Here is a 23774-nt window from a genome sequence, read left to right on the forward strand (position 1 = left end):
AGTTGAAAGAATCTTTGCCGATGAATCCTTTAACCACATTGGCAACCTTCTAAATGCAGCTCTTGGGTCTTTCTGATGTAAAGGTCAAGCCTACAGGAGCTATGGAGGTTGTGAACTTATGGTTGGCCGATCAGGAAATATCTCCAAAATATCTTTTGAAACCATAAACATAATACAATAGAAACAAATCCAAGCCCTTTTCTGATTTCTTGGTAAAATGCCTGCTCACATATAACTGATCAAATTACATAAAAAGCAACTACAATATCCCTGTTCGTCACTTCGGGTACGATGTTGCCTTTACCATTGCTGCATTGGGGAAAATGCACAGAAGGTAGTTGAAAGCCTTTGGATTTGCTAAGGATTTGTTATACATATCATTGGAACTGTCACCTGCTGATCATCTCAAAAACAAAATCCTCAAAACATATATTATAAACCTTTCTCCACTGCAATTCGTATGATCTTTTCTTGTAAGATTGAGCCATATGACCAAAAGATCAGAACAATCATTTTCCTGCTTGTAAGCTTTACTCTTGCCCTTAATTAGCTAAGATTAACAACATTACTGAGAAAACCCTGGTTTGTTTTGGGCTACAGCAGAAATTATTGATGAATTACAAAGAGAACCTTCAATGGCACCTGGCTAGAAGAAGATTGTCAAAGGCGGAGTTAGGTCTTGAAAGGAAAAGAAACCTGGGATGATTACAATTACTAAAAGAACCCAGTATGCAACTGAAAAACTTCCAATGTATTTGTTCAAACATTTAAAAAGAAATGAAAAATAACCATTTATTGGGAGGGTGATTAGGTTAGTGAATCAAAGGCATTAGTAGATCAACTAATGATTACATGTAAACCACCAGATTCACTCGTCATCCTGAAAATGCATGCAATTACATCTAAGCCCCCAGCCTGGCAGTAACAAATTTGGCTGCAAGGAAGTTCAATGTATATTTAAGACTTCATTTGTGACAGTTTTTTTTACAGCTTAAAACGGCTTTTTAGTACAAAAATTAAGAAGCAATAAAATTTTTATACTAGAAAACCGCTTTAAGAAACAATAAAAAAGCCGTCCCAAATGAAGCCTAAGATACTGTATACGCAGCTCGCATCTCTAACATGTATGTCCTAATTTGATAATTTCTTCAATCTAATATACAGAAGATAGTGTGAAGCTGCTGGTTTAGCTTCTGCTTGCCCAAATTTCAGAATTCTTGTCGTGCGAACCAGAGAACAGCCAGCCAAATGATTAAGTGATATCCCTCCCCACCACTTCACTGACAGGAATTGGAGAAGGTCCTTTCCAAGCAAGTTTTATAGCCATCAATCAGAATTCAAAGACAATTTCTCCAATATCTTTGAATGACAGATATCTAAGGTCACTCACACAAGCTTAATTGACCTCCTTTTAGGCTGTAGAAGTAATGGGAAAATGTTAGTAACTGAAGCTACATACCAATTCAAGGAAGAATGTACAATATTTAGAATAGAGTTTTTATTTTTAGAAGGTTCATATGCTGCAAGGAAGGAAGAATTGGGATGTAGTTTAAGAAACCCATCTAAATATGTATCTTGAAATTTTTTATTATAAAAAGCAATTGCTGAACTTTCAACATTAGTGACAACATATGGCTAGCACTAGAGCTGCAAACGAACCAAATGTTTGACGCGCTTCTTGTGGCTCGGTTTGATTAGCGCTCGTTCGTGATCGTTTGATTAAGTAATCAAACAAACTTGAATATTTTTTTTTAATTCTCAATCATTAAATAAATTAAATAAATAAACTTGAACAACAATGTGTTCGACTTATTTATGTTCATGAACAATATCGTTTAAAGCTCATGAACAAGTTCGATTTGAAGTTCGATAAAAAGAATGTTTAAAGATTGATTGTTATTCAATGCAGAGCTCATCAATAAGCTCGTTAAAAAACTAAATTAATATTTGTTATTTAGGTCAATTAAGTATCTTTTAAAAATGATGAACAACCTAATATAAATATTAAATTTCTTATAATTTAATAATATAATAGTTATTGATTAATAAATTTTAAAATTAATTATATATATATATATTAAATTGATATTATGAATAATTTAATTATAATCATTTTTATTTTATAACATGATATAATTATATAATTGATAAAAAAGCTACAGGCAGTCGAAACTTCCCGCTTCAACACTTCACCGATCTTTCATCCCCACTCTGCTTAAGAGTCAAGACTGAAGAGGCGAAGATCGAACCGGAACTCTCGTATTTCTTTCCTCTTCTTTCTGTATTACACGGCTTCAACCCTCATCATTCTCCTGTCATCCAGCTACCCTAGGCTGTATTCTTTTGCTGGCGAAGTCATCACAGATTTAGATGAAAATTTTTTAAAGTCAATTAGGTTTCAAATGATAGTAAGTTAAGCTTGTTTTCAAATGCATTTGTGCGAATTCTTTACTACAACTGATTGCCAAATTATGAGGACTAATCTCCGACTCAACTGTTGTTGCTTATGGTATGTGTTTAAGCTAAATATTTCATTTTTCTGAGGTTTTAAATGAGTTTTCTTGTCCTTTTCTATGTTAAGGAGCCACCATGCTTTTAGAAATGTGTTTCTTGTATTATTTTAGTTAGCTCAATTAAGGGTCTAATAGCTACTTTATTTTGACCTAAAGGAGATGATTCAAAAATAGAAATTAGTCCCTTTTCCATGCAAGACATTCACACCATGTGGAGTACATCAAAGGCTAAGAACTTTAGTTGCAAAAGATTGCAAGTGTTAGCTTCTTGACCTTTTTCCACCCACCAAATAGCTGCATGTTTGCATCTATAAAAAGTCAACGGTGAAGAGGCGAGGTAGGTGGCTCCATTGTAAGTCATAGACAACTTAGAAAACTTTATATTTCAAATTATAGAATCATTTCCCTATTTTACTAAGCTTATAGATGTTATAAGCTTCTTTACAAATAACCATATCTCTCTATGCATAATTCAGATAAGCAATAGATTATTATATTTAGTTATTCTATTTTATTTACATGGTTTTTTAACACCAAGTAAAATTACTTGTTTCACTAGATAATTCATTTGAATGATGGCATGTGATATTTTTTATTATATTAAAGATATGCCAAGATGTTATAATTTTTTATGGTGCTACATTCATCACTCAACCTTCATCTCTAACCTTGAATTTTTAAAGTAATGTCACAAAATTCAGCACAACATCTTAATTCAATAGAGCCAACACCTTCTCCACTACAGTTGACAATGTGTGATAGCCAACGTAGTGTTGGGTCATCTTTAAGTCGGACAATAATAATTGAAGATGATAAACAAGAAAATCCTTTTGCAAAGAAGGTGAGGAAAAAAAACTCATCAGCTGACAAAAATTTACAGTGGTAAAACTTAATAATGCAACCGAGAAGGTTCAATGCAATCATTGTAAGCTTAAAATCAATAAAAGCAAAGGTGGCACAACAATGCAATATCAATGTTATTTACTACCCTGGTAGAAAAGTTGTAGACTCCAAAGGACAACTCAATATTTCTTTATAGCCAGGGGCGGAACCCAATGAGTTCCAGGGGGGGCAATTGCCCCCCCTCAAAAATTTTTTTTATATGGTTTTTTAGGTAATTTACTCATTTTTATTCATTTTTTTAGTCTTTATTACAAGGGTTTTCAGGCAATTGCCCCCCCTAAAAATTTTAAAATACTATGGTCTTTAGGTAATTGCCCCCAACAGGTCGAACCCCGCCAGGGGACACTGCCCCCTAGGACACCCGACATATATGTCTTATAAGTTTGCCCCCCCTGAAAATTAGGGCTGGTTTCGCCCCTGTTTATAGCCACCTTTGCCAAATACCAAGTTTGAACCTAGAAAAAGTACTAATGTCATTAATTGGAAAAATGACCATACTAGGATGTGCGAGTTGATTTCCCATATAATAATGCTGCATGAGTTACCATTTAATTTTCTGGAGCATGAAATGTTCAATATCGCCATGAAAGATGCAAGCCCGTAATATGAAAAAAATTTATGAACACATTGAAGAGTGATTGTGTTTCTGTTGACCCGTATCTAAAACAAAAAAAAAAATTTCAAATCTCACCAACCCCCTGCAATCGCACGTTGTCGTCTTTTCTCCCACGACTTCGCACGACCCCTCTGCCTCGTTAAAAAACCGAAGAAATGAGAGAGCCCGGGCTCTCTCACTCTCGTTTGACTCCTGCTCTCCCGATCTCTCTCTCTCGATATCGCTCGCTCCACTCCAGTTCTCCCTCTCGTCGCTGCTTGGCCCCGCTCGTTCGACGACGCGTTCATCTTGTGCGATCGGGAGTTACGACAGTTTGATCGGAACCAACAACGGAGCTCGCTTAAGCTCCTTGTGGTCGCTCGGCTTCGCCCCTTCGACGTCTTTCGTGGCTGACCCGACTTCGCTCCTTCGGCATTTCCCTCCAGTCGGGTCGGAAGTTACAACATTTTGACATAAGCAACGCGAGAGCCCGCTCGGTGTAAAGGAAACTTTCTTCCTTCCGCCGCTCCGTCGATCCCTTCGGATCGGAAGTTTGACATTTTTGATCGGAAGCAATTACAGGGAGCTCGCTCGTATTGAAGGCAACATTTTGATCGGAAGTACAACGGGAGCTCGCCAGCAGTGTGGGTAACTTTCTCCCTTTGGTTCGCTTCTCGGCCAAAATCCCGTAATCCGCCGAACCGAGAGATTGGGGAGGGAGAGAAATTTTTTTTTTTTATTATTATTATTATCTATTATTATTAATTAAAATTAATTTCTTTTAATTATAATTAATTTATTTTAAAAATGATTAATTATAATTAATAATTAATTATAATTAAATATTTTAATTATAATTAAATATTTTAATTATATTTAATTATTATAAATAATAATTAGTTTTAATTAAAATTAATTAAAATTAATTATTTTAATTTTAATTAGTTATTATTAATTAAAATTAAGCATAATTTAATTATTATAATTAAGATTAATTATTATAATTATATTAATTATTTTTAAAGAGTACTAGTTATAATTAATTAAAATAATTTAAAATGAATAATAAAAAAAAATGCTTGCTTCTTCCTCGGTCCACGAGCCTCCATCGCCGGTTTCAAGTATAAATTTCTACTCCAATCCCGTTCTCCGCTTGCAGCGGACCGGAGAACCACCTATACGCGCTCTGTGTAGCACGAGGAGGAGCCCGCTGCGGAAGCATACGACGAGCGGGTAAGCCCTATACACGCTCTTGAGCGTGGTGGGGGCGGTCCTCGGACCTCGATACCGACACCGCCGACGACTGCCTACGCAAGGTATGATGGTTCCAAAATCCCATTTTCACATTTCAGCGGACGGAGAAACCACCTATACGCGCTGTGTTAGCACTGGTAGGAGATAGCCCGGTGCGACGCAACGACAGTGGGTGGTAAGCCCATACACGCTCTTGTTTAGCGTGGTGGAGTCACTGCTGTTCTGGTACGCTATGGGTTCTGTTACGGTACTGCTGAGGCCCCATACACGCTCTTGCTAGTTGGTGGATGGAAAAATTTGTACGCCGCGTGCTACAGACACCTACCATACAGCCAGTAGCGTGCTTGGAAGACCCAGCTCCCCTATTTTTCCCCCAAACGAGGAGAATGCCGGGGAGTTGCCAAATTTTTACTGAAAGTACAAAGGACATTGAACAATAAGAAGACCTTTCTGGCAATAATATAGAAGACCTATACTGAACATAAATGTACAGAACTTTGAACTAAAATGGCAGAGGACTCGTAGCGAAGAACAGAGACTTGGGGACCTAAATCAGTAACAAAATTCTAAATGATTCTAAAGTTCAAACTCAAATGAAATAAAATCAAACTGAAGCCCAATTCAAATCAATTGAACATGAAAAATGAATTACAGGACGTCCAGAAGACTTTGAACAAAAATGTGAGCATGCAATTGAATCACAAGGCTGCAGGACTTGAAAAGACTAGACATCAAACAAAAGACTTTGATTTGACTAGATCCGGAATCCGAAAAAAACCCAAAGCAGTTGAACTCGCACTCGACTCAAAACAAACAAAGAAAAGCTTGAATCATGTTGCGAAGCGAGTTCAAAATTACAGAAAATTCATACAGTCATAGTGACCAAAAGTACATTACAAGACCTCGATGCACGAACTCCTACGACAATCCCTCACAAATGCCTGTTGATTGAGATGGCAAATACTGGAGACCAGCAAATCAAATATCTACCCCTACAAGAAAAGCGCAATCGCAATCACCTGAGATTTGTGAAAGGTGGGGGAAATGCAAGGCAATACTCTCCTATGAATTACTTTTAGGAAGTCGTAGCGGACGCAACGGTCCTCGTAAATGAATACAACCAGTTTGTGATAACAACATGACCTCGGGTAGGCACAACGAACCACTGTGGCACAAGTATGATATCACCTACGACATCGATGATCAAGATCTTCAAGCGTTTCGGGTACAGGGCGAACTCGATGTACAAAAAGGTACACCCCCTGGCAAAATCAGAAAGGAAGTTTGGACAAATAGAACCAAAAATTCCTGTGTTCCAAAAGTCTCTTCTTAGTTCTATATTTAAGAAGAAAATAGCTGATTGGTACCCACAAATATCGGAAATAACAAGTTTGCTACACTGAAGATCCTAAAAGGAGTTCTCCCCAAATTCAGTAGTCATTGACTCCAAATTTCAGAAAGATCCTTCCCCGATGAAGAGAAAGGGGGAGTCAATATGCAAGACTAGAACGCCACCGGCATCTGACCACTCGTATAGCAGACGAAGGCGTGTATTAATTCTCAAAATGAAAAGTGTAAGTGAATTCAAATGATAGTATATAGTGCACATCTACAATTATTTCAAGGTCCCCCACACAAGTGCACCGTAGTATGTATACAACATAAGAGTACACAAAGGGTTAAATAATCGTACACCGCTTGGCGCCCGGCGGCGGTTATATGGTACACACGTGATCAGCCTTGGATGCTACCGCGGTCGAAAGCTGAATTCTTACTTCGAAACTAGATCCTTCTATACAAGCGACCGAATAAAGTCGACAGGCCACACCTTTAAACGAATACACAAGATTGTACGACACACGTGTATTTGTTTCTAATTACATTCAAATTAGGCTTCCTATACAAGCTCTACAGTCAAAAGAACACTAAACAAAAGTCATAAGCCTATGAAACCCGATCCTCCTTAGGTGCGATAATAGGAGTAGAAGGTTTGAACCATCGACTAAATTGCGGTCAGAAGTCGACCGGATATTATATATACATCTAATTCGGCCTCAAGGCTTTCAATAAAGAAAAACTTCATGAACAAAGACACAAACCTACGAGAAAACCCGATCCTCAGATCAATAGCTTGTCTGAGTTGACAGCAGATTCAATCAACAAATGAAATGACCCCAAACACCCCAGATGATGGCCGTGTTGAACAGCTAATCTCAACCGGAGGGTTTTCCACAAATAATAACATTTTATAATGTCCTCTACAAGCTCCACCCAAAAATCCAAAAATTCCACAAGATCCAAATTAGATATTTAAATTCGAAATCCAAAACCATCAATCACTCACAGCAAAATTCATCCATTCTCCGCAACAGTTTGACCGAGGTGGACAAATCAAATGTTTACTTCAGCTCAAAAAGAGCCAATGCTAGTCGAAAATCATCACTAGGATCCCATTCTCAAACCAATCTCCTTGCCATAGGACAGTGGTAACGATCCTCTGACGGCGCGTCTGCCGGCCAAAATGGCACCGCAGGATAAACGGTTATTGACCGGGCCCTCTGAACCGAGTTGGTTTGCCGTCAAATGCACCACAAATAAACGGTTATGCCATAAGCCAAATACGTCCTTATTGGATCCAAAATCCTTAGAATATGAATCAATAGGATTATCGAAGGCACAAAGTTCTCCTGCAGTTAATAGGGTGATTCTGGAAATTTGTCCCCTTAGACAAACATTTCAACCCCGGTCTACAAGGTCCCTTGGACAAGCAGACTCATGGCTGCCGACCAAGGATCCGTTCTGTCAGGTTGGGTTGTACTACCTCCTTGACTAAGTAGACCAGGACCAACATGGCCGGACGAGAAGCATGGGATCTTGATCGGGATCCATCATCATTCCCTACCATTCGCTTAAGTGCAAGATGTGCAATTTCTGTTTTAAATATCAATTCCATCCAAATATCCAAAAATTTTCAAATCCAATCTATTGCTGCTACTATATGCCAGATAACACGTATCTCTACGTATCTGATTGACGACTAGCCTTAATCGAAAGTTCTCTCGTTATTGGGAGGGGTAATTAACTATAGGGGCTTGCGCCTATAGGAAACCAGAACTCAGATCATAAAGTCCTCGCAAAATGAGGGCGAAATCTCTGGGTAGTGTCTTATCTACAAACCCATCTGTCTTCCAAAATTTACCCCGGAACTTAGTTCGTTAAAACTCCCCTCGCCGAAATAAAAGAAAAGCGCGGCGGGGGGGGCGGGGGCGGGGTTTTTGAGGCCACCGTTCTTCCAAAATTTACCCCGGAACTTAGTTCGTTAAAACTCCCCTCGCCGAAATAAAAGAAAAGCGCGGCGGGGAGGCCGGGGCCGGATTTTTGGAGCCCACAGTTTCAAGTTTTAAGATTGGAAAGAAAAGATTAAGGAACTTATTAGATTCAGTAATTAGAGTTAGTGTAACTACGAACTTATGAAAGTTTGATCAAAGCATCCATCATATAGTTTTGACATGCCATTTTGTTGATATTCTGGAAACTTAGAAAAGAATGCTCAACTTTGTTAATGTCCCTCCACCTCACAAGACAACTAATATTCATGATGTCTTCTATAAATGACTTAAGGATTGAAGGATTGAAAATAAAGTTGCAACCATAACAATTGATAATGCAACTTATAATATCAACAAAGTGGCTTGAGTTTCACAATAAGCTTTCTCTGGGTAGTTGAATATTTTATGCTCATTATTGTGCACATATTCTGAATTTGTTGGTACAAGCTGGAATTCATGAGATAAAACATATTATTGACAATGTTACAGATAGTGTAAAGTATGTTACAGCTTCTCAACAGTGCATACTCTCATTTCAAGTTAAATTTCACAACAACTGCACCTTCCCAAGAAGAAATTAATCCTAGATTGTGTAACTAGATAGAATGCTACTACCTACATGATACTATCAACTGCACTAGCTAGATTTCAAGATAGGGATTCAAGCTACACTACCCGCCCTACTAAGGAGGAATGGAGGAAGTTAGAGGATGTTTGTTCATTTATTTAATTTTTTAATCAAACAACTAACTTGATTTCAGGTACATATCCATGTGAATTCAAGTTTAATAATCCTTATATATTAATCTAGTTTGAGAAGTCATTACCTATTTTTTTTTTCTTTTTATATCTAACATATTCATGTATGAACTTTGGGGAATAAAGGATATGTTAGATAATAATTGCCTAAGTGGAAATGCACACATTAGATACATGTCTATGAAAATAAAATAGAAGTTTGATAAATATTGGGGTAATTATAATCTTCTAATCTCATTAGATGCAATTTTGGACCCAAGAAATAAAATGAAGATGATAACATTTGCTTTAAACTTTATTTATACTAAAGATGGAGCATAAATGGATATCATCGATGTACGAGCGAGTTTGTATGAATTTTATAATGATTATGTAGAAGATTATAAAATTACATATGCTGAGAAGGTTCCAATTGAAGTTGAAATGAATAGTCATCGTACAAGTTTGTCTTCTGTTAGAGGCAACCCTATTTATGGAGAGAAAAAATAAGAAACTTACATCAAAACAGATAACACTATCACAGTAAAATTTGAGTTCGATGTGTACCTACATGATGGAGTTTTTATTGAGGAAGATAATTCAATAGTGCAATTTGATTGCTTAGAATGGTGGAAGGCTAACCGCTTAAAATACCTTATTCTATCAAGGATGGCTAGTGGCATACTTTCTATTCCAGTTACAACTGTTGCTTCAGAATCTACTTTTAATGCAGGTGGAAGAGTGATAGATTAATACAGATCCTCTATAGGAACAAATACAGGGCAAAATCGTATTTGTAGAAGTGATTGATATCGTAATTTATATTGTATAAAAAGAAAAACTAAGGTATGCTTATTATTTTAAATTGCTAATTGGCCAAAATTTTCATTACAATTGCTAATTACTCATTTATTGTATTACATTTTGCAGAACAGGGATGTCATTGGCTTGAACTTTGAAGTAAATCTTCACATATGATCAATGACTATTTTTGATGTTAATGTGGAATTGTATTTGCTAAATGTTTGTTTTGGTTTTATAATGTTTCTGAGACGAGAATTTATATGATTATGATGTTGACATGGTTATTTTGGAATGATGAACATAAGCAACATGTACTTCCTAAGAGAAACAGGAGAAATGTACCAACTTTTTTCATTGCATTCTTTTACTTCAATTTTCTTTTTATAGTCCTGCAGAGAGCAGCAGTTAATTTGGTAGAATTAGGAGAATATCAACGTGCTTTATCTCTTCTTGAAAAGCTAATCAAGGTTTGTCTGAACTTCTAGTATTAGCATGCTTATTGTTGCTTTCATTTTTATTCTATAATTTATTGTCATTAAAAAATCCTTCACATACCTCAATTATTAGCATGCTTAATACTTGCTTTTAAAAAATGTGATGAGGTAAGTTTTAGTGTTGCAATTTCAGGTAGATGTTCTATAACATATTAGACAAATTGAAAGTCTCTTATTAGGAAAATTATGATTTGTCATACACATATATGCTATTCAGAAGTTGCTTAAAGTTTTATTAAGACATTTTTTTCCGTAACAGATTACTTGTGCATGGGAGTATAATATTGTGTGTAAAAACTCCTCTTAAGATTATACGAGCTTCATAGATTGAAAAGACGTTTGTTGCTGTATATTACTTAACATCAAATACTCTGTTATAATCTTTCATATCATAAAAGTTGAATTGAGGAATGGATTATGAGTGTGATAAGATTAATATTTACATTGTTATCATTACAAGGATAAGTTTATTAGATGTAGATGTGGTTAAATTGCAGAATAGAAATGAATTGTAGAAGCCTTCATATATTGTATAGCAGCTGCATATGAGGAAGAGGAAGGAGCGGGGCCAGAGGTGGTTATGGCGGCTAAATTTCATGAAAGAGCAGCTGCATATGAGCTAAAATATAATTTTATCAGAAAAGCGTTTATGATTCAATCTATTGAATGGATTTTAATCATTTTGGCAGGATAATAAAAAGTAATATTAAGTGATTTTTATTTTATAAAATAAGTTTATTTTTTTATGCTATATTCTTTCAATAGAATGAATTTGTTCGTGAACAAGAGATATTTGTTTATGTTTGCTAGACTGCCAGTTTAAAATGTTCATGAACAAGCTTCTTATAAAAAGAATTATAACTTTTGTTTGTGAACAAGCTCATTTTGTAACTAAAAAAAAACTCACTAAATATGTTCGTCTGTACCAGTTTGTTTGATAGTTTGAAAACCCTCACAAGTTATGTTTGCGAATAGACACGTTTGGTAGCTCAAAAACACTTGCTAGATATGCTCATGAATGAGCTCATTTGGTAGTTCGAAAACAATTACTAGATATGTTCGCGAACAAGTTTGAGGTAATTGTTTATTAGTAGGCTCAATAAAACTCTTTTGTTAAGCTAATGAACATCTAGAAGTAGAGCTCATTAATAGCTTAATAAAACTCGTTTGTTTAAAGCTCAATAAGCAAAAAAAATTGAACATGAACCAAACACAAACCAAACATGAAGATCTATCAATTTAAACAAGCAATGCTTAAACACAAATAATAAAGCTCGAATCGAGATCAAACGAGTATGAACAAGCAGATAAAATGAAGTCAAATATGAACAAGAACCTACTCGGCTTGGCTCAGTTTGTTTGCATCCCTAGCTAGCACCAAATACAGCGAAGTGTTGGACTTGCTATCTTAACGTTGGGTTTGTACACACAAAAGTTTGTAATGTGTGATTAAATAAAATGTTTAGCCCGTAAATCATGACCCAATCCCCATAGAACCAACCTCAGCAAATCAGAGTCTTAACTGAAAGAACAAACTAATCACAGGTTTCCAAAGTAAAATCATGCATTGTCAAATTACTCTTTATGCGATATTTACAAAAAGAATACAGGAATTAGTTTCCATATTCATTTTAACAAGACTCCACTAGAGATCTATCAAAATTTATCCTATTGATCAGTAAATGGTTTCAACATCCTTGCTGGAATGTCAACGCATTTATACTATTTCTTTTCCATATTTTATTTTGCAGTTTCTGTTTTACTTTTTAATTTCAATTTACATGGAACATATCTAATGATGAGATGCATATGAGAACAAGATTCTCTAATAGTCTGATTCCCTAATTCAGTAAGGTCAGTTCGGTTCCATTGTTTAATAATCTACTAAATTTTCCCTAGTTCAATTAAAGGTTAAGAGTTCCCAAGTTCAATTTTTAATTTGGAAGTTCTAGATTTTGATGATTCGTGGGATCTATTTAAATGCGCTGATCTTTGTTCTCGACTTCGCTTGATCACTAGCTCTGATTTGTTAGTCTGATTCAGCTGTGTTGTTCTACTGATTCCCTGTCAATGATTTTTGGTATCTCCATATTTATACAGATTTCTACACTTGTATATATCTACATAACCTAATGCAATGTTAAATTTGAGGAAATTTCGTAGGTTATTGGCTCTAGGGGTTTTTTAAGTTATAATTAATAAATTACGGGGCATATATTAAAAATTTTTGGCCTGATAAAAAATTTATATTATGTTCAACTTTGGGTGTGCTTGTTGGATGTTGAAAAATCCGAGTGTGGGGCAAGACAAAGTACCAATTTTCAAGGACTATCGTAAGAGGCCTGGTTTTCTACTTGGTGCTATCATATCTCGTTCTTCTACATTATTTATAATTAGTTCGCAAGCTTGCTTTGATTTTAGTCAAATCTTTACGGCTAGGTTTCTTATGAGGTGTGAATCTTGTGTTGTGTGTAGTTTTAGGTGGTTCTAAATTTTTTGCTGAATTTCTTTGATTTGAGGGACAATTAAATTATCTTTTGGTGTTAATCGTATTTTTGGGTTTAAATAAAAATAAAACATGTACAGTTTTAACTGGTCTTAGAAGTGCAGAATTTCAAATCCTATTCTGAGATTTCATCCATTGCATAAATTTGCAAATGGGCTATATGAATTATATGCCATCAAAATAGAGCAAAAAAAAGGAACAAAAGCAGAGCACACAAATGCAAATAATTTTTATCTTATAATTAGGAAATTACTCACATATTCCTTGTCCAACTCTTGTAGGAACTTCTCGGGGGAATCTATATACTGTTTACAGTCCCTCCTTACAGAAATTGCAAGGTCTTCCTCTCCTGCCTTCTCCAAGTTTCTAACTAATATGGTGAAAGTCAACTTATCTGGATTGCAACCAGAATTCTTCATCAAGTTGTACATATGCATAGCCTTGTCCACATTGCCAACTTGCAGGAAGGCTCCAATAATTTCAGTAAAGGCTCTAGTATCAGGGTGAACACCCTCTTTCTCTATTTCTACGAAAAGATTTTCAGCATTTTCAATCAACTTATTTTTTCCCATCATCATAATCATATCACTATAGAGAGATAAATCTGGTTTGTACCAAACCTCCTTTTTAATGAAAGTAAAGACCTGAAATATTTATGTTGCAGTTAGAGCGGAAGTAAATAGGCGATATAACAGACAGTGGATCAGACATCAAATTCAAAACAATATCTAAAATCCTCAACTTTATAGATAACAAATTTATGGGACAAATCCAATAGCTAGAACATAGTCATCTGCTAACTTTGTCAGAGAAAAGTATGTCCATCTTTGTTCTACTTATAGAGTACAAGTTTTAGCACCTTACTCAAAATTCAAAATGATTGACATTTTTATTAGCTTTCAATGGTATTCACATATTAATTTCGATGTCGCTGTAAGACATTACTGCATTATTAGATTCTAAATTACATAATGTTTAAGTGATTGGTTTTGAAATAATTTCACATTGTTACTAAAGTTATATGACAGAATACCCATTTTTATAATTATTGATCGCCAGCACGAAATAAAGAAAAAATATCCAAATGAACTGAACAGTGCATGTGGCGGCGCATCAAATGCACCAAATTTGCCAAGGAATAAGGCATTGAGAAATTGATAATACTAAGTATTCACTCAAGAAAAAAATTCTGTATGATGTGAGGGGAAATTTAACATATAAAATTTATTTTCACAGGAAGCATCTTTTGCCCAAGAAACGTAGGAACAAAATTTCAAGGATACGAAGAATTGCTCAGAAGCTGAGAAGCTGGCATCAAAGACATTTAGAGGTTCCCCAATCTCATCGTATAGAAATTTTAAACTTTTACACAAAAATATAGCATTACTACAGCATCACATGCAATAGCAGTCTGAAATGTAGAATATGAGAAGGAAATTCAATGTCTAAGCATTGATTTGAAGGTCATGCATCTTTGTCATAGGCACGAGGAACCATCATTTTAAGGTTCATGAAAATCTACATATATATTGCCACACACTTAAAAAAAACTGTTAAACAAGTGCTAGCCAATGTATTATGCCAAACTGCTAGATGAATAGATTCATTCAACACAATTCCGAATTGGGAAGAAGAAAGCTACCACTGTACTTGCAGTGTCATTAAGAATCATTTTACGATGAAATACTTGGTTTAACACCCATGATCAACAATCTTGACATTAGCAGAATGAATGGGAAATAAAACACTATTACATGACCAACCACTTTTGATATGAACAGATACAAAAAATATTATAGATGGAAATCGGAATCAGCATCCCTATATCAATGCATTAAAAGACATGAAGGTAGAGAGAGAGAGAGGGGGGGGAGAGAGTAATTCAAAGAATGAAGCACTTTGTCAAGTAAACTCTCGTCTCAAGGAATTGTGCTTAGCTAGGGTTTCTCCATTATAGCTATGGTGGTAGGGTTTCTTCTCGCCAGAACCCCACCTCTCCTCTAGCACTCTCCCATCATTTCCTTGACTAATCCAGCCTCTTCTACTCCGACTCTGTCGAAGGAATTTTCTCTATGGCCAAAACCAATTTTCCACCCTCCATTCAGCTGCTTTTTCCATCTTAGGTGCATGGCCACACTCCGCCACAAATCCTTAACTAGAAGGGGTTGCTTAACAACTAATATTCCTAGTGCTTCTACCTCAACTACATAAATATGCTTGAAGAAAAAGTATCCTTCTCTGATGGTCAAGGAAGGAGCTAAACCTTGGATTCTTGCCTTAGTGGGATATGGCAACGGCTGTCAACCTTTCTATAGTAATCTCCTATCCATTGTGAGTAAAATTTAGAAGCTAAAAGGTACATTTGATCGTCTCTCGCTTAAAGATAATTTTTCCTTTTTAATTTCTCTCACTCAAAGATAGACTGTAGCCTCTTGCTATAAGAAAAATTCAAAAGAACCTCCACAAATCACAAAAACTACAAAAGGCTACAATCACAATCATTGTAGAGCACCCATTCCTCAACATACCTCAAACAACAAAATGCTCAACTCTCCCTTAGCTCCAAGCCTAAACATGCTCCCAACAAATGCTTGTATCCTTGAATCATCTAATTCACCTAATTCTCTTGGCTTTGGAAATATTTCAAATGATCTATCTTCCACTCTATTGTGATGCAAGCAAATATTTGGGAAGAGCCCCAAATTTTTGCAAGCAAGAGCTAAAGCTTCCTAGGAAATAGAAATTATATAAATTGCACAAAAATAGACAAATTAGAAAAATTACAACTTTTTATAATAAAAGACTTATAAACTTTGACTTACAAACGACACATAAACAACACCTAAAGAAGCTGTGCCAATCGTCGAGAAGAAAGATATTGATAGGGTGAATACTTGCAGAAAGAAGAATGAGATTAGAAGTCCGAGACGAAGATAGGAGAAGCTTGCAAGCCTTCCCATGAAGTAGTAGAAGAAGAGGAGGTGGAACAAGCTCTTAAGCTTTTCCACGACGAAACCTGCAGGTTTAGGCTCCCAAAAATAACATCATATGATCCACTCTAAAAAAACTCTCCTCAAGACAAACACTTCATATTTATAGGAGAGAAAGGGGAGCCAAACAACCACTTAAAACTTCATTAAAACCAATCAGGTAAAGGGAAGAAGAAGGGCCAAAAGACACAACAAACAAATCTCAAAATCTACACAGGAAACATGAAGGAAAGCCATGGGAAACACAGTCAGGGAGGGAACCGAAGAGCCAACACAAAAAATGGAAAGGAGAGGCCACGGGAAAGCAGCCAAGGGGAGAAACCGAAGAGTCCACACAAGCACCTAGCAGGTTTCACGCGAACAGCACAAAGAAGGAACCGAAGAGACACAAGAAGGGGAAGAAACAAGATAGCCAAGGGAAGAAACATAAGGGCCACAAGAGACACAAGAGAGGGGATTAAAGAACCACATTCACTCCTCATAATGAGCTAAAAAGTAGGAGAACTAACCAATATAATGAGCTAAAGTCACAGCTTAACATTTATGAGCAAGAACCACTTAGTTCCCAAAAATCGGCTCAAAACCAAAGAAGCCAAGGACCAAACCGAGAGGCAACCAGCAGCCCAAAGTCCACCAAATTTATGTTTTGATTTGACCCCCCTTTGCCTACATCAATTCTCTCCCACTTGAAAAAGCTCATCTCCCGATGAGGAAGCTTTAAATTTTTCCCGAGGAGGCAAAGAAGGCACCTCAAGCTCTTGAATTTTTGCCGCATACCTTTTCAAGACCTCATCTCGTTCTCGCTTGAATTGTTCTTGCAAACGCTTCCTTTTCTTCAAATAATTTTTCGTACTCATATGCAATCACGACTGAAGTTTGTATAGCTCATTCTGCAGTGGATCTGTCGAACTTCCTTCCGTCGAAATCCATCTGTCCATCGAACTTTCGAATGTAGGATCGACTGGATGATTTTCTTCCACGACTGAATCAATTTTTTTGTGATTTTCCATTTTTTCTAAACACATAAAAAAGACACGAAACAACCTAGGAAAACACACACCTAGGCTCTGATACCAAATTGATGCAAGCAAAAATTTGGGAAGAGCCCCAAATTTTTGCAAGCAAGAGCTAAATCTTCCATGGAAATAGAAATTACATAAATTGCCCCAAAATAGACAAATTAGACAAATTACAACTTTTTATAATAAAAGACTCTTACAAACTTTGACTTACAAACAACACATAAACAACACCTAAAGAAGCTGTGACAATTGTCGAGAAGAAAGATAATGATGAGGTGGATAGTTGCGGGAAGAAGAATGGGATTAAAAGTCCAAGATGAAGATAGGAGAAGCTCGCAAGCCTTCCCAAAAAGTAGAAGAAGAAGAGGAGGTGGAACAAGCTCTCGAGCTTTTCCACGACGAAACCCGCAGGTTTAGGCTCTTAAAAATAACATCATATTATCCACTCTAAAAAAACTCTCCTCAAGACAAACACTTCATATTTATAGGAGAGAAAGGGGAGCCAAACAACAACATAAAACTTCATTAAAACCAATCAGGTAAGGGGAAGAAGAAGGGCCAAAAGACACCACAAACAACTCCCAAAATCTGCACAGGAAACAGGAAGGAAAGCCACGGGAAACAAAACCAGGGAGGGACCCAAAGAGCCAACATAGAAAACGGAAAGGAGAGGCCACAGGAAAGCAGCCAGGGGGAGAAACCAAAGAGCCCACACAAACACCCAGCAGGTTTCACAGGAACAGCACAAAGAAGGAACCGAAGAGACACAAGAAGGGGAAGAAACAAGATAGCCAAGGGAAGAAACCTAAGAGCCACAAGAGAAGGGAGTAAAGAACCACATTCACTCCTCATAATGAACTAAAAAGTAGGAGAACTAACCAATATAATGAGCTGAAGTCACAACTCAACATTTATGAGCTAGAATCACTTAGTTCCCAGAAATCAGCTCAAAATCAAAGCAGCCAAGGACCAAACCGAGAAGCAACCAGCAGCCCAAAGTCCACCAAATTTATGTTTGATTTGAGACCCCCCCCCCCCCCCCCCTTGCCTACATCAATTCCATAATACTACCTCAACACACCAAAACTATTATGTTTTTGAACCATCCACTAAGGTTGCAACCTCTCCATCCAAATCAACTCTTCCTCCTCAACATTATGGTGCAAACCCTCATATGTTGACCACCTCTGGCCAACCTAATAATAATATGGTCAAAGCCCTTTGTCTCCACCTCAGATATTCTATAGCAAGCACAAAATGCAATTCCCTCTAACGTTAAAGCAAAGAAAGACTAGGAGTAAAGAAGATACTAAACAATAATTACCTTATATTTTTCCCAAACATTATTTCATGGAATAATGGTGATGGAAAAATCACAATAAAATTGTCAAAAATTGTAATGCAAAGCATTTGTTTGATGGAAAGCAAGTTGAATGCTTCAGCTTTGGAGCAACCTTTCTCTTGTAGGAAATTCAAGTGTTATTTTTTTTTTTTTTGGGGGGGGGAGAGAGAGAGAGAGAGAGAGAGAGAAGTTGCAATAATTTTTAGTTACTTGGAAATGGTTGCCTATGGCGTAAATGGGATGTTTCTTCTATCTCTTTCACCACTCTGATTACTCATTCCCAATTCATACATGGCATGCTCAAATATTTCCAATCATCCAAATTTCTACTTACTTCTATATATGCTGAAAATGGTTCTAATGAGAGGAAGATTCCTTAGGATGCCATTTAGAGATTTGTACAACCATATTTTAATCTTGGATTATTATGGGAGATTTTAATTGTATCAACAAAGTTGAAAAAATGGGTGGGAACCCTCCTCTTCTTTGCAAAACTCATTGATAATAAACTTGTATATTTAAATCTAGTCTTTTGGAGCTCACAATTACAGGTCTTTCTTATTGCTAGTTTTATTTCTAGTTTAATCAACAGCTTAATAAACCCATCCAATGCTTACTTGATTGAGCATTCTGCAATATTCAATAGTTAAATCAATACCCCTTAGGCCCTTAATCTCATTACAAGGTCCTTGCCTCCTCTATCCTCTGAACACTCTCCAATTATATTATCTCTTGAAAATCCTCAACCTCTTAGAGGAAGATTTTTGTATAAAAGCTATTCAAGTAATTGTTCAAATTTTATAGATATCACTCATGAAGCTTGGAATATTTCTGTTTCTGGGGATCCACTTTTTGCCTTTTATGGCAGATTGCATAATGTTAAGAATAAGCTAAAAACTGCAAACTGGAACTCCTCTTATATATCCAATGTGATATCAAATCTTATGAAAGAGCAAAATAGAAATTTTCAGGATCTTGGGAGCCAACCTTTGAGCCATTCTCTTCACAATGATGCACTCATAAATCAAAGAGCTCTTGTTAATGCCACCATTTGTGCAATAGATGCATTAAACAAAGATCCAAATGCTCTTGACTCAAGAAAGGGGAAGATGACTTAAAATTCCTGTGTCAAAATATTAAATGCCGATCTAAAAATAATCAAATCAAAGAAATTAGCTATAATGCCAGTCAACCTGCTCTCAAAATAATATTGCAAATGCTGTTATTTCTCATTTTACTTTCATTTTACTTCACTTCTCAATCAGGACAATGTCAAAAAGGTTCATTACTCCAATCAAATTCCTGTCAAAAATGCTCATATTATGAAAGACAAATATCAAATTCTTGCTGATTTCACAGATGATGAGATCAAGACTATCTCATTTGGTATTGGTCTGATAAATCACCTAAGCCTAATAAATTTTTATCTAAATTCTTTAAAGATACATGGGAAGTTACTGGTAATTCTTTTATTAAGATAGTTTTCTACTTCTATGAAACCACTGCCTTACCAAAGAGGGTTAATTATTCTGCTGTCACTTTAATTCCTAAAACGTCTCATGCTAAAACTTTAGATGATTACAGACCAACCTTCCTCTATGACACTATTTATGAAGTGATTGCCAAGCTTTTTGTTGGTAACTTAAAACCCCTCCTTCACCAACATATTCACCCTGTCCAATCTGCATTTATTCAGGATAGGGATATTGCAAATAATATCATCCTTGCAAATGAATTTGAGGCTTACGCCTCAAAACGCCTTGAGGCTTACACCTCGCCTCACGAACGAAAAACGCCTCAATACCCGATTACGCAATTTTAAACATTTATATATATATATGGGTTTCCCCTAAAACTCATTGATTGGGTCATGGCTTGTACCTTAAATATGTACTTCTCTGCTATCTAAACTAAGAGATTATTTTTTCTCCCCAAATGGACAAGGACAACAGACTATTCAAGGATGCCCTTTATCATAATTTCTCTTCAATCTCATTATGGATAGTTTCTCTAGATTAATAAATAAATATTCTAAGATGCTGATCTTTACAAAGAGAAGAGATCTTCTATTTCTCATCTTATATATACTGACCATCTGCTTGTCGTTCACAAAGCTAAACCCAAAACTATGAATTGTTTACTTATCATACTAGACATCTTCAAATATTCTATTGGGCTTCATATGAAGATTATCAAGTCAACTATCCACTTCTCCAAAGTGGTGGGCACAAATGCTAGAGATCAAATTTGAAACATCTTTGGATTTCAACCCAAGAACCTACCTTGGGATTATCTTTGGATCACTATTTCTAACGCCAAATTTAATGCCAATGATTGCTCTAAAACTACGGACAATCTCAACAAATGGTTGAATGGTTGGAAACAAAGATTGCTCTCTTTTGCTGGACAATTCCAATTAATTACATCCTTTATCTTGAGCTAGCTCTATTACTTTTTTAGGTCCAAAACTCTCCTTAAAGGTGTTAGAAAGAAAATCTTTAGTTGCATAAGCAATTTCCCAATAATAATGGGAAGACAAGGAGTTCAGGATTATTTCTTGGGACAATGCTACTACGCCTATTGCTTAAATGGTGGTCTCTTCATTGGAAAAGTGGTGGACACACATGCTAGAGATCAAATTTGCAACATCCTTGGATTTCAGCCTAAGAACCTCCATTGGAATTACCTTGATATCACTATTTCTAACAACAAACTTAATGTCAATGAATGCTCCAAAATTATGGGCAAGCCCAACAATTGGCTGAGTGGTTGGAAATAAAGATTGATCTCTTTTGCTGGAAAGTTTCAATTGACTAGATACTCTATCTAGAAATATCATTTTTGTTTGTTCGGGTCAAATACTCCCTCAAAAGGTGTTAGAATGAAACCCTTTAGTTACATAAGTAAATTCATAGATAATGGTGGAGAAGATAGGGAGTTGAGGATTATTGCTTTGGACAATACATCTAAACCTATTGCGTATGGTGTCTCATCATTCCATCCATTGAAAATCTTCAGTTCATGGGCAAATGCAAACTTATTTGGTGGCTGTATGATAACAAAATATTTCTTACTTCTTGGCTCTTTGGTAATTATGAATCTATTTGGAATAAACCTACAAGAAATGTTACTTGTTTCTGAAAATATATTTGTAAGGTTAGCAGCAAAATTAGATCTTGGATTACCTTAAATGTTACTAAAAATAGCAACTTTTCCTTCTTCTATGACTCCTAGCTCTAAAGCAAATCTCTTATGGAGTTATTTGATTCTAATGTTATTGAATGTTTCAACTATGACACTGCTACCAAAATCAGCTAGTTTATTCAAAATAGCAATCTGTGCCCTCTAACAATAACTACCAAAGTTGCTTACATCACATTCTTAAGATTAGTATTAATCTTCGCAGCTCTCCTAGCAAATGGCCGGGAAAGCTAACCTTTTCTTTTGAAGCTACTTTCTCTCAATTTTTTTTTTTTTAAATGAACCTGAGGCTAGTTGGAGGAAATTGGTTCGATTCAAATGTTGTGTCATAAAATATGCTATGTTTACATGGAAAATCCTTATTAATGGGTTCAAAACTAAAGACATTTTGATTTTAAGAGGAATTCCTTTGGGCCAAAACTGCATTTTTTTGTCAGAGCAACATCAAATCTTTAACATATTTATCCTTTTAAAAACCTAACTGATTCCATAATATTAAACAGTGTGCCGGATGAAAATTCTTTTCTTTTGAGGTAGCTTTATTCAAGTCATTTAATATGCCAAGGATTTCAATTGTAGCATTACTTCTAGGTTTATTTTACTTTCTATTCATATTATAGCACATTATCTTTGGGTTGATATAAATGGCAGAATTTTCAGCAGAATTCATGCTCCACTTAGGCCATTCTGTTAAAAAGTCACTTAAAACTTTTCTTGAGGGCTTATATGTTGTAATGATATTTTTTTAATTTTTTCTCCCTTTATGTGTTACTATATGTAAGAGGGTGTTGTTTTGGCTCCCTGCTAGTTGCGTTTTGTTGGCTGATTTTCTTCTTCTTGCAGGACTGTTTATCATCTCTATGCTGATTCATTCTTATAGTTATTTTATTGATGTCTGCTGATATATCGCCAAGTGTAACCACCTTAATAATCTGCTACCTACGCTTGCTGTTATCACTTAAATGTTTCTGGTTTATGGATGACCTTATACTGGATATACCGGTTTACTCTATTATCACTTCTTTATTCGTTTTGATAGTTGTGGGAGATTTTTATTATCTACTGCAAGTTGATGTCTCTCACTTGATCAAAGGAATGCAAATTATATTTTTTGGGTTGATGATGTATATGTTGGGGTATTTCTTTCAAGACACTCTGTTCCTTTTTTTGTCATCAATGTTATGAAAATATTTGGATTGGTGAAACATTGGAGCCTTTACTATGCTCAACCTATACTATTCGTGGCTTTCATGACACCATCTATATGCTCCATCAATGAGCCCGTATTTTTTTTGTTTTCCTTTTGTTTACATCATTTTCTGTGATTTTGATTAAAAATGTAACTTTAAGAAAGCACTTTAACTAAAATCATAAACTCTACCACAATTTCCAACATGTTCAAAGACCAGGGGAGTCAAAAAAAAAAAAAAAAAGCAAGGACCTGAAGAGCGATTCCCCACTCATTCTGGCGCTGGAGCTCCTTGAGCACGTCAAGCAGATCAGCTTTTAGAAGACGCGCGATTTTCCCGCGAAAGACCTCCGTCATTTTATCATCTCCGTCCGTACGAGCGTTGGCGGATGCCGATGGCGAGGATTTAGCGAGCTTGAGCGCCTGAACAGCTTGAATTGCCTCTTTCGACAATACTCTTCCCCTCCACAGCGGCTTCCTCGGGCCATCTCTTAGGCCGCAGCGGACTCCAACGCGGAAGGAAGGACTAGGGTTTGTGTAAACGGCTCGTAGAGTTGGAGACTTTGGGAGAGCAGTTATTGGATGTCGGAATCGCGTGGAAGGGTCAAGCAGAAATGCTTCCATGGCAAAAGGTTTCAGGCGAGGTAAATGGTATGGATTATTCTTTAGCAACTTGGTTTTTGGCTACAAGAAATCCGTGGATAAATTCTAAGGGATGTTTCTAATACTTAACTTTTTTATATTTATTTATATTACTTTAAAATATTCTCTCTCTCTCTCTCCATTACTTATATAATTATCTATTGTGATTCCTCCCGAAATAAATCTCAGCTATGCAGAAATGCAGTATCCTGATATCTGTGGAAACACCGAACAAAGGAAAATAGTACAGGA

The 23774-nt window shown here is 36.1% G+C and overlaps 1 protein-coding gene across 1 annotated transcript; it reads right to left on the reverse strand.

Annotated features, from left to right (window-relative positions):
* Window positions 1-730: 730 nt before the first annotated feature.
* On the reverse strand, window positions 731-23599 carry LOC110093582 (pentatricopeptide repeat-containing protein At1g62350-like). Its single transcript, XM_020818515.2, has 3 exons — window positions 23133-23599; window positions 13394-13780; window positions 731-1416 (listed from the first exon to the last, which is right to left on the reverse strand). Exons 1-3 carry the CDS (start codon window positions 23502-23504, stop codon window positions 1387-1389), a joined length of 789 nt encoding a protein of 262 aa, XP_020674174.1. The 5' UTR covers window positions 23505-23599; the 3' UTR covers window positions 731-1386.
* Between the last annotated feature and the right edge of the window lie 175 nt (window positions 23600-23774).

Source organism: Dendrobium catenatum, unplaced genomic scaffold (assembly GCF_001605985.2).
Source record: "Dendrobium catenatum unplaced genomic scaffold, ASM160598v2 fragScaff_scaffold_2, whole genome shotgun sequence".
NCBI lineage: Eukaryota > Viridiplantae > Streptophyta > Magnoliopsida > Asparagales > Orchidaceae > Dendrobium > Dendrobium catenatum.